We start from the raw sequence: 13,178 nt of genomic DNA on the forward strand, positions 1-13,178 counted from the left end.
ATATATATTGCTATAAAAACTTGGCAAGATGTAACACATTTATTTATATTTTATGTAATATACATTTATATATATAAATTTTCTTTTTATTTTATTTTTACAGTAAGTAAAGCCAAGATAATAGGTGGGCCAACATTGTACATCAACAGCGGCAGCACCTTGAATCTCACATGTATTGTAATGGAGAGCCCGGTGCAACCAGATTACGTTTTCTGGTATCACAATGATAAAGTAATCAACTACGACTCTCCAACTATCAATGTCCATACTGAAAAGGCAATGCCCACTACGAGTAAATTATTAATAAGTAATACTCAGCCAACGGATTCTGGCAATTATTCTTGTGTTCCATCAAATTCTGAGCAAGCCGATATCGCTGTTCATGTTTTAAATGGTAAATAATCTACTAATTTTCTCTCTCTCTTCTCTTCTCTCTCTCTCTTTCTCTCTCTCTCTCTCTCTCTCATCTATATAAAATTAATTTGTTATTTATTTATTTTAATTATATTTTGTAATATTTTATTTTTCATTTTTTTTAAAATTTTAATATCTTTAAAAATCTATTAAACCTCGATCCTAAGTGTGAACATATTTTATGAATTTCAATCTTGATTTTGAAGAATCTTTAATCAATCGAATTCTTAAAATCTTTTTAAAATCAAATTTTAATTCAAATCAAATCTTAATATAAAATTTACTTTTAATTATATCAAGAATTTTAATTAAATTTAATATATAAGCTTCTTAATCTGAAATTTCTTACATTTAATCAAAAATTCTTTGATAAAGATTTGATGTACAGTAAAAATTTGAATTCATTATAAATTAATTTTATTTATTATAATATTAAATAAAAGCGCATTCTTTCGCGATATTAAACATAAAAAAAGGGGAAAAAATGTGTGGTTAAATTCTCGTCCGAAGGGACCCTCCCCATCAAAAACACCGTTAATTGAAGATATTTTTTAAATCCTACTTTGTCAATCCATTAAACTAAAATGTCATTTTATACTATGAACTGTATAAAACTTCCAGAGGATAACGTTTCTTACACTATTGAAAGGCATCATCTTTCAACAAGAATACTCCAAAGATAGAATACCCAATTTCAGATGACATCCGTAACATAAACTTTTCTATTTCAGAAAGATTACTTTAGTTTTGTAGATAAAAGGAAGTTTGCACTTCCACTCAAACTGAAACTACAGTTATTTAACTGGCTTCACCAATGTTCTCAACTAAGAAAAGAAATCATTGGATTGAATGAAACAAGGAAATACTATATAGAAGAGTATGTCCAAGTGGACAACACTATAGTAGATAACATTGACCATTGAGTGAAATCTTTAATATATATAAAAAGATAAATAAATAAAAGTAAAAAGAAAAGGGGAAAAGAGAAGATAGTAAATAGTTTGTAGTTTAATAAACAAGCTAGCATTTTACCTATGAGTAATAGATAATTTTTATTTAACCATATCCTTTTTATAGCATATACCATTGACCTCTGATACTGTCGGAAGTGCTAATCTATCTACGGTCTTACAGATAAATGCTATCGCCTCCGGAAATATGTCTTTCCTCTAACCTCTCCGGAAGTAAAACAATGCGAATGGAAGCTTTTCTTTGATACAAATGTTCTTTCTGAAACCGTTAGCTCTGATTCAGTAGCAATTGAATTAAATGAGTGCTATTAGTTAACATTTAAATTTTATGGAATTAAATGGTAAAGACATTAAAACAACAGTTAAAACAATAATGCAGTATCAAAGAATTAAAAAAAAATTAATAATAATTATCCTTAAAGTTACTAAAAATTAAATATTTTAATGATAAGATGTTTAATTTCGAGTAAAATAGGCACTTGTTATATTAAATTATATTAATAATTTTCTGCTTCGTCTAATGATTTTCCGTTACAGTGAAGAGCTGGAAAATTTCAGAGTATCTTTAATAATTTAGAGAATGTGAAGCTTTCATAAAATGAAGATCGGCTATTTGAAGTTTTGGGAGTTACCGCTAGTGAACCGAAGTTCATTAAAATTTTAGAAATAATTTTCTACTTTATTATGATGGCTTTCTGTCACTATGAAGAGCTTGAGAATTTCAGAATATCTCAGATAAATGTGAAGAATGTGAAGCTTTCATAAAATGAAGATTACTCATTTGATATAGAAAATTAATGCTAATGAATTACATTTCACTTTGTTAAAAATTAATATGTAAATTATTTATAATATATTCATCAAGGAAAATATTGAAAATTATTCTTTTATTAAAATCGCAAGAATATAAAAGTAATTATTTCTATAATTATAAATTAATTTTAAGAACAATATTCATCTATTAAGAAGGTGTTAAAAAATATTAAATATTTGACATTTGTACAGTTAAAAAAAATCATATAAAAATAAAAATAAAATAAAAAATAATAATAAAAAAAATTTTTTTTGACCTCTTTACTTACGATCAATATTTGGCATTGTTACAAAATAAGATTTTTTTTTTTTTAAGTATGATACACCAGTCTTGTGCTTTAGTGTCATTGACTTTGGTATTGTAACAGCAGAAATAGTTTAGCTAGTTCCACAAGAAGAAAGCACCATTTGAAATTTCAACCGACTGTTAATCTTTTTCTTGTATCTTTTTGTTCTTTGCCTTCTTACCTCTGAATCTCCTTCAGAATTTGGGCGTCAACAAAGCTCTCACGTGTACAGGGAACGAAAAATTTGTTTTTGTTCATTCAGGCAATCACGATAACAACAATTTTCTTACTTTAGAAGATTTTCTTCCTATATATACATTTAGAGTTAAATTTCTTTTCTTTTTTTTAAAACTTGGATTTTTAGAAGTTAATGCTATAAAACTTTAAATTTATATTTGGTGGAAGTGTAGAGGCGTAAAATTGTAGCTGTAAAGAAAAAAATTAAAAGAGAAAAATTAAAAAAAAAATAAAAAAAAAGAAATTCCTTTGACTTATGACATATCAAGCGTTAATAATTTTTCATATCGTTAAAACTGAAAACTGTTAGTTCAAACATTTCTGCTTATTGAAACGTTTTTAAAAATTTAAATCCATGAAAAAATATTTAAATTTTTGACATTTTTTTAAAAAAATATGATAATTATTGAAAATATATCGAATTTTTACACAATTAAATTTTGGTTATTTAGAACATAATATTAATAATTGCAAAATAATATTAGTAATTGAAATAAGAAAAAAAAATCCCTTTAATTTGGCAATTAATTACAAGTTCTGTTCGATTGGTTAGGATAGTGTACATTTTTTACGTAAATTTGACGTCATTCCATAGAATTTCTCATGGTAAAACTGGAGTAATGACGTCAAATCGACGTAAAAATGTGCACCGTCTCAACCAATGGAACAGACCAGTAAGTAACGTCTTTTTGGCCACGTTTATCGCCTACTTCAGGTTCGAAATGTGGAATTAAAATAAAATAAAATAAAATAAAATAAACCGTTACAAAATAGAACGTCGTGTGCAATAATACGATTTTACTTACGTGACGTTCTGTTTTGCACGTGTGCATTTAAATCAAACGAATAAATCCAACATTAAGTAGAATTAATTATAATATTACAAAACGTACGAAATAATGGAAATACAGCAGAAGGAAGAATTGCTTCAATTATCGAAATGTGTAATGCTTGTGTAATGCATTGAAGTTATTATATAATTATCCTACACGTTTATGATAGTAACAGAATTTATTAACTTTTACTTTTAGTGCTCGCATTTATATATTTTAATTTTGTTTCGTGTTTTTTAATTACTCCTGGTTTAATCACTTAATTTAAATGAGAACGTTCATTTAATCGAATTTATTCTATTTTGTAACCTTTCATTTTGTTTCTTTTGTTCTATTATTTTTCGAGCCTGAAAACAGAGGAAGACGTTATTTATTTATAATTAAAAATCGACTGTAAAAAAAAATACATAAATTGTTTAATATATTATAAATTTTAAAATTCTATTTCTGTATTAAATATTTAATTTTTATCGTCTATATTTTTTAGATTAAATAATAATTTTATTATTAATTCAACGCTTTTAAATTATGATATTTATTTCTAAGAAATTCGATATTTTAGCATCTCCTAAGTAAGATGTTAGAGTAATTCACGTAATATTTAAGACTTAAAATATGATTTTTATATGAATTTTAATGACTTCTATAAATATTTTTTCTACACAGGTGAAAATCCGGCTGCAATGCAACATGGTAAACACGCTCCCAACACCAGTTCACGTCCTAGTCGTTGGAACATGATTAGTTTAATGTTGATGTTTGCTCTTGTCCTCTACGTGTCCGAAAAGCGGTGACGCTGTATATCTCTACTTGTTTTTTAAATGTGCAATAGTTTCACCACTACAACACTGCAGGATAAACTATGGACTATATATATATCTGCAAGTGTTATGTGAGTGTGCCATCTCCCGTATGAAAACCGAATATATATAAAAGAATATATATATATATATAAATAAATATAAAAAACTGGATGAAATTTACAAAAGAAAAAAAAACACAACCTCATGCTGATTAGGCTGTCCGAATTAAGCCTGTCCAAGTTTGTTGTATGAATGAGTGCTATGGAACTTTTTATGAGGAAAAAACAAAAAAAAGAATGCTTCCTGTCAGTTACAATTAATCCAATAAATCCTCTCCACCTGCAAGATATGCTCACGTTTAGTCCTGTTTGAGAATTCAGGAATGGACAAAGGGATATTCGAGAAAAGTAAATTATTTTTCAACGTTTAGAAAATGACAATACGTATAAATAACTCCCTTAAATTTCCCGTCCCTTAATAAATAAAAAAAAATTACCCTTTGTACTTAATACCCTTGGAAGTCCTTCATAATATAAAAAAAAAGAAAAAAAATTACAAACTGTGCTTCTTAATACACATCAATAGTTGTTCTTTCTCATTTGGAAAAGTATTCAAATCGAGATGATGTGCGACTATTCAAGCAACATTGACCTCCTATTATCATTATCATGTGACGATAACCATGTACATTATCGGACAACAACATTCGATTCTGAGACACGATTATAAAGAAACTGAAAATATGGCACAAAAATAAAAAACAAGAAATGAAGATTTCAAAAAAAATAATAAATATATATATATATATAAAATTTAACAAAATAAAAAAAATAAAAGATAAAAAAATAACAACATATTCCATATAAAAGGGGTGAAATGAAACATTTTCATTACTCTCTCATTGTTTAGTATTAAAAATTTTTTCTTTAAAAACTTCTCCTGAAAATTGTTTGATTTGTTAATGTGGCGAATTGTGTGTTTTTGAGATGTTTCCTAATTTATATCCTATATACTCAGGTTTAAACGGAGGAAAAAAAGGAAAAAAAACATAATAATAATCAAGTTTTTTGGAAACAGGTGCTTTAAGACTTCATTTTTTTCTCCTTTCTTTTTTATGTTTTAGTAAAGCGAAAGATTTTTGTCAACAAACTGAATAGATGAAAAACAGACAAGGAATTAATAATAAAAAAAAATCAAGAAAATAAAATGAATAAAAATTTCTTTAAAATTGGTTTATAATATTGCTTAATATGTAGAATTGTCAACAAAAATTGTTTTTAATTTGTCTACTTTTTATTGAATTTTAAAATGAAAAATACATATAAATAATAATAATAAAAACACAATATATTACTTAAGAAAGAATTTTCAGGATTAAAAAAAAATTAATATTATATACAAATATTCGCATAAATTTTTTAATTAATTATTGTATAATTAATTGATATATAAATATGTTTAAAAGTTTGTTATATATTATTTATATCAAACAACAATATTTGAATAATTGATTTTTAATATTTAAAAAAAGACAAAAAAAATAATTCAACATTGCAGTAAAAAAATTAAATTTTATGCATTTTTAAGCGTGTTTTTTATGTTTATTTAAATACAGAAATTAATATAATATATATATATATAACGGTTTATAAGTGGCTGTCCATTTTATGTATCAGTAGAATTTAACCAAAAGAAGAATCTATCAGTAATGAATTAAATATTCAGAAAAATTAAAAGATATTTATATAAATATCATATTTTTCTCTGTTTTAAATAAATTAAAATATATAAATATCATCATTTTTATATTTTAACACAAAGAATCACAAATGAATTACACACATTATACAAATTTAATATATAAAGAAAACAAATATATATATATTAAATTTATATGAATAAAAAAAGTGAATAAGAATAATTTATTTGATTAAATTTAATTAAATTTAAAAGTATTTAAACTTAATTAATAAACTTTTAAATATTATAAACTCTGCGCAATATACAACAATTATCTAATTAAAAAGTATAAATGTGTTTATTGATTTACGAAAAAGAATTTTTATAAAATTGAGAGTTAAAAGTTTTAATTTATCCCTTTTTTTTCTAAGGGAGTAAATTAAAATTTCATATTTTAATTTAGGTATATCTTGTTACAGTTATGTTCATTTTCATTACGATTAAATGATATATAAGAACAAGACAAGAAATTGGTTTAGATGTAATCTCTTGGTTGTAATTACATGTCTAGAAGTGTGGTTCAACGTGACAATTACAACATGTTCTTTGTTTTCTACACAAAAAGCCAATTCCAACTAGATAAGAAACTTTCTAATGTAACATGAGTAAATAACAACAGCCTTTTTCTCTGTTGATAATATGATCTTTCAACAAATATAATTTTTAGAAAATTTTATTACCTGTCATTCTATTATTTTGTTTGATCTTAATGTTGTGATAAAAGCTTACTTTCAGTTGAAGAAATAAAATTATAATAAATAAGATGAAAGTAAAACAAAAAAAGAAACCTACAAAAACAATATTAAATTCATTTTATTTATAAATTTTTATAAAACGTTAACAAAAAAAGAGAATATATCTCAAAAGATTAAAAAAAAAATTTTTAAACTGTTTCCTTTAAGTAATTATTAATGGAAGGAAAAAAAAAGGAATAGGTTTATATTTTAATAAACAAATTTAAAATGTTTTGTTAAATGAAAAGGAAAATTAAATACAGAAAAGAAAATATGCAAATAATAAATTACTTAATGCATTTTCATAATTTAAATTAAATAAAAATTAATCATTAAGTTTAGCTGAGTAAAAAGTTCACTTTTTAAAATTTATTACAATCAAATATATATTTATTTGATATAAATAAAATTTAATGGTAAGTAAATTCACAATAGTAGAGGTTTAAATGTGTTTTCAATATAAAAATACATTAAAAAAATTATATTTAAATAAATAAATAAATATATATATATGTATATATATATTTATATATATATATATATATATATATAAATTTTTATTGCTAAAAGCATATAAAGTAGTTAAAAATTTGAAAAAGAATATAGTTTAAAAAATATATTTTTAAAATTACTACATTAAGTTTTTTAAACTAGTTTTTATTTTTGAATTTATAAAACAAAAGAAAAAAAATATTTCGTGCAAAAAAAAAAACAAATTAAAAGTTACCAAACACTTTCTTCAAATATATGTAATTAATTAATTTAAAATTGTATTATAAAAATTATTTTAAAAAAATTTTAATTAAAAATTGTAAATAATCCACGAAAGAATTAGTTACAGGGATTAATTTTTTAATATCATTTGGGATTACTTCACTTTCAAACATTGATTTCTTCATTTCTAACTTTATGTATAATTTTTTTTAATTTTCTACTATACAGAAAATAGCACCTAATAGTTTTTAAATTTGTTTCTTTCATAAATAAATTTATATAAATATTATATCCTGAAAAAAAATATTATAAATTCGATTTTCAGTAATTAATTTATTCAATACATTTATAAAATTCATTTAAATTTTACTAAATTATATGCCAAGTTCTTAAATTACATTAATTTTCCTATTTTTAGAAACTTAAATAAAAAGAAAAAGATTTTATTTGTACCATCATTGAAATTTTTTATCTATTGAGATTATTTTTAAAATAAATTTGTAAATAATCTATAGCAATTACATTAAATTTTAATGATTTTAAATAAGTAAAACAATCCACTAAAATAATAAATTTAGTTTTCATGAATTATAGATAATGATTTTCGACGAAAATTACTACTTAAAAATTTAAACATTAATCAAAGTAAGAATTCTTCAGTTTTTCTCAAAACAACTTGGACCTTAAAGAGTTAATACATTAATAATTAAAAACAAATAGTCATTTATTAAAATATTTGATATTAATGAAAGTTATATTAAGTTATATATATATATAATCATCATATTATGCAATTATTCAATTAATTTTCTGACATTTTCACTTAATTTAATCGTGCTTACATAGCATAAACGTAAAAATACAATTTAACTTCAATTGAAAAATCAAAAAACATAAAGTTAAATTCATTAATTTTTTTATTATAATAAGAAAATTAGCTAGGTTTTCTTTTATTTTATTAATTTTTTATTTATTTAGAGAAGAGATATAAAATACAAAATCAAAATTCATTAAGCATCATACAGAAAATAACTTCTTCATTATTTTCCAAAAAGTACTTTTGTACTTGTACACATAAAACATTCTTTAAATTATAGTTAATAAATTTCAAAATTAAAGCTAAAATATTTATAATTAATTAAATATTAAAATTGATTAATTAATTTTAAAATTTAAAATGTTTTATATTCCATATTTATCAGTCGTTACAGAATATTTTTAATACAAAATATCACAGAACATTTTTGTTTATAAAGATTTCAAAAACATATAATAAAAATTTATTTTGTAAATTATAAATATCATTATTATCTTACGTTAATCTTTTATCGTTATCATTATTATTATTATTATTATATTTTACTTTTTTCCCTTTTATTTATTGCGATGTTCTACAAAAGATAATCTTATTTTCTACTTTTAGATCATTTCTTAGAAATAAAAATAGCCATACGGATTTATTATCCCCTTCCATCGATTTTAAACAATAAAAAGAAAAATAACGTTAAAAATAATTACACCAAATTTTCGAATTGTAGTAACTAAGACGAGGTGTAATAATTTTTGCTGTTGTACAGTTCTGTTCGGAGAGAGGGAGGAAAACAAAAGGTAGTGTAGTACATACAATAGAAGATCACCACCCCCCCAACATGTTAAGCAATTATGGAAAATTACAAAATGGATAGTTTCTAGAAAGAGTGGAAAAAATAAAGTAAAATAAAAATTTAAAAACAAGCAAGATGATTTTAACCATCATTTCATCATTTATTTTCCGGTAGAAGATGTCATGCTGAACAATCATTACCTCTCCTGCCATTTAGGTCAGCTATTACTATTGCCTCACTGATTGACGATCGGGGGAGTGTTCTTGGATCTATCTAACGGTTCTTTGCGGGTTACTACGATTTTTTCTACTTCTTTTCTTCTATTTTTTTTTCTTTTATAAAAAGAACATACCGATCATTCAAGCAGAACAAATAACAGATAGTTTTGTGTGCAATCCTTTAAATTACCTATAATTAATTATTTTTTTCCCATAGACTATATATCAAAATAATATTATAGGTTTTCAATTGTTCTGTCATTAGTAACGGTAGATAAAATTTTAAAATTTTATCTGTAATTATACAGTTTGTTATTCGAGATTGGTTATATATATATATATTTTATTTTAGTAATTTTTTGACGTTTAACATATTTCATTTAGAACTTTATAATTACCATATTGAAATTTATTAAATAAATTGGTTATCGTTACAATTTTATTTTTTATTTTTGAGAACGTAACAGAGATTTATTATTGATTTAAATATTAAAAGAATAAAAATAAACAATAATTCTTATGTATAAATTTAATATACAGTAAAACCTGTGTAAACCGGAATATTTTTTCCGTTTTATCAAGGTTCTGTTTTGCACAGGTTTTACTGTATTTTTGTGCTGTCATACCAAAAAAAAAGAGAAAAAAGGAAAAAACAATTACAATATTTGAGAATGTTCGTTAAAAATTGAAATTGTTTTTATTGTTAAATGTTAAATATGTTATAAAGAAAGGACGTAAATTTTACAAATTATGTAATTAATGTTTTAACAGGCTATTGGAAGTGATATTAATCATGAAGCAAATGAAATAATTTATTACTATTGACAAAAAACAGGTGAAAAAATAATATAGGTATGTGAATATTGGATGAGTAATATAAACAAGTCGATAGGAAAACAATTTCTGTGTTTATTTTGTAAAAAAAAAGAAATTTCTTTTATTTCTTCACTTAAATTTTTTAAATTATTGTTACGTAACTCTAAAAGTTCAATATATTGTTACGCAACCTAAAATTTTCAATTTATTGTTACGTCAGTTCGACATGTTTTAATGCATGTTTACGTCATAATTTGAATTTTTTAATTCATTTTTACGTCAATTCGAAATTTTTAAATGTATTGCTACGTAATGATAATTTTTAATTCATTATTAAGTAAATTTGAAAATTTTTAATGCATTGTTACGTCATAATTTTTAACTGTAAAATCGATTATTCAAGATATTGTGTATTTTAGTAACGATTTCTATATTTATTTTATAAAATTCTTTACTTCAATTATCTAAACTATTGTTAAAAATTTCTAAATTATTGTTACGTCGTAATTACTGAGTAAAATTCATTATTTTGAAAGATATTCTTAAGAATTTTAGTTTCAGATTTCTAATTAAAAGAATTAAATCTGTTTACTCGATTCAAATTATCTTTATCCCTGTATAAAATGTTATTAATCTTATAATCATAACAAGGAAAAAAAAAAAATTTGAGTTTGGAATTAATTCTTCTAATTTTCCTCCATGTTGTTGTTATTATTTCTTAAATATTCTTCTAATATTTTAAAAATATTTTTAATAATAATAGCGTGCTTATTAAATTTCATCGTTATTAAAAAATTATTTTTGGTATTTATTAGCAATTTTAGCTGATTAAAGGCGTGGCATAATAATCAAGTAAATTACCATAAAATTACTTATCATGATTTAAGTATATGAGAAATTATTTTGAAAATTTTCTATTATTTTAAAACATTTTTCTTTAATTTTATCTTAAATTTATTTATTTTTTCCTCTTGTATCTGACTTTGTTTTATTTATTTAAAAAAAATGAAAGGGTATCTGGAATATGTTACATTTTTTAAATAAGATCTAACAAGATATTTCAAGTAGATATGTACAGTACATACATATAAACGTTTTTTTTTATTATTAAATTTTACTGAAATTATAAAACACTTAATTTTATTATAATTTAAAAGTTCTTAAATGTCTGCTATCAAAAGGAAGGAAAATATATATATATTTTCCTTATATATATATATATATATATATCAGAAGAAAAGACTCCATTATAATTATCCTTGTCACAATTTAATGGAAATATTAACATTTTTAATATAAAAAAAACCTCTTCTTATAATATATTTATTAAATTAGAACTTATTATTATGACTTTTTTTAAATATAATTTTTAAAATAAAAAATTATTATTATTATTATTTTTTTAATCTTAAGTGATTACTTTCTTTTCATTGTAAAAAGTTTCTTGTAAAATGTCAGTTTAAAGAAAGGAAGAAAAGAAAAAAAATACAATGACACTTAGAAAATGATAGTTTCTTTCTTCTACATCAAATTTAATTTTTACGAAACAATCCATTTATGGTTCAATTTCTAAAAATGTTCTAAAATTATCTACTAAACGTAATGAAATTTATTTACACGTGATGTCAATTCTTATTTATTCATATGTTTAGATCTTTAATTTTGAAGTTACAGCTGATTAAAACATATAATTTTCAAATTAACATAATTAAACATTTTGTTTAATTATCATTAACATCATTATCGTAGCATGTATAATGTACACACAATAATCGAATTTATCCACCTCTATATTTTTATCGATCACTTTACTGTTTCAAATATAATATAAACCTTCCTCGCCAGATGGCAACACATTTCTAATAATATAATTATATAATATATATATATATATATATATATATATATATATATATATATAATTATTTAATTTTTAAGGAATATTTTAAAACAAGCGATCCGATTGAATGTATAAAAGAAGACTTTTAAGAGAAACAATCATTAAAATTTTTTTAAATGCCATTTATCAATGGAAACAACAACGAATTTTTCAATTCTAATTATAAATGTCTTCTTTAAGTAAAATTGTTTTTTTTTTCGTATTAGTTTTCAGTTAAAAAATAAAAAAAAATTAAGTATCTTTCTGCCAAATTTGTTACACTTCGTTTGCAAACGATTCACCAAATTGACTTCATTCATTAGCAATAGCACAGAAAGTTTCAAACCCGCTTTACATACATTAACTTAATTTTATTTTATTTTTTTCCTTAATTTTTTTTCTATCTTTTCAGGTAATTCTACTGAAAATTTTTTCTTTTCATTTGTACTCGAGAAGATAAACTTCTTTAATTTGACTTCTTATTCCAACAAGAATGATTAAGGTATACAATCACTAAGAAAACATTACTTAGATGGCATATCACTTCACTGTACAAACTTTAACTCGTTAAACTCAAAAACCAAAGTTAAATAAATGTTTTCTTTTCGGATATAAATGTAATTTTTCTTCTTTTCCCCCCTTGCAAATTATTATTCTATTAAGATATTTTTTTCATTTGAAAAAAAATATATATAGTCATTTAGATAGGTTCATTATTATTATTTATTATTATATTAAAGGTGTAATCATCTTTATCAATAACAAATTGCTTAAATATTTAGACATCTAATAAAGGGCTATGTGTAATAAGTTAACAGTAGATAGAATAATTTACTTATGATCATTGCATGGATCACGCTGTCTTAATGATAAATAGGCAATACTAAATAGCAGTAGATAAGGATACACTTACAGATAACCTTACTAAATTGCTGGTTTATTGGATAGGCAAATTAAATGGTAGATTTAATAGCAACAATAAATCTTTATGCACCTTGAAAAGAATTCTCCATTAATGTATTGTATAATTTCCGATAACTAAAGTGATTCTTTCTATATATATATATATATATATATATATATATATATATATATATATATTCATATATTTAAAT

At 22.4% G+C, this 13,178-nt stretch overlaps 1 protein-coding gene across 1 annotated transcript in view; it reads left to right on the forward strand.

The window, feature by feature from the left end:
• The window catches only part of LOC136989363 (lachesin-like), a 214,318-nt gene extending 208,721 nt beyond the window's left edge, over positions 1–5,597 (forward strand). Inside the window, exons 5-6 of the mRNA XM_067287479.1 lie at positions 104–394; positions 4,222–5,597. Of these exons, the coding sequence (XP_067143580.1) occupies positions 104–394; positions 4,222–4,349 (419 nt within the window). The 3' untranslated portion in view covers positions 4,350–5,597. The remainder of the gene's footprint in view (positions 1–103; positions 395–4,221) is intronic.
• Positions 5,598–13,178: the final 7,581 nt, after the last annotated feature.

The sequence above is a fragment of the Centruroides vittatus genome, unplaced genomic scaffold, assembly GCF_030686945.1.
Source record: "Centruroides vittatus isolate TY-2023 unplaced genomic scaffold, ASM3068694v2 scaffold_490, whole genome shotgun sequence".
NCBI classification, from domain to species: domain Eukaryota; kingdom Metazoa; phylum Arthropoda; class Arachnida; order Scorpiones; family Buthidae; genus Centruroides; species Centruroides vittatus.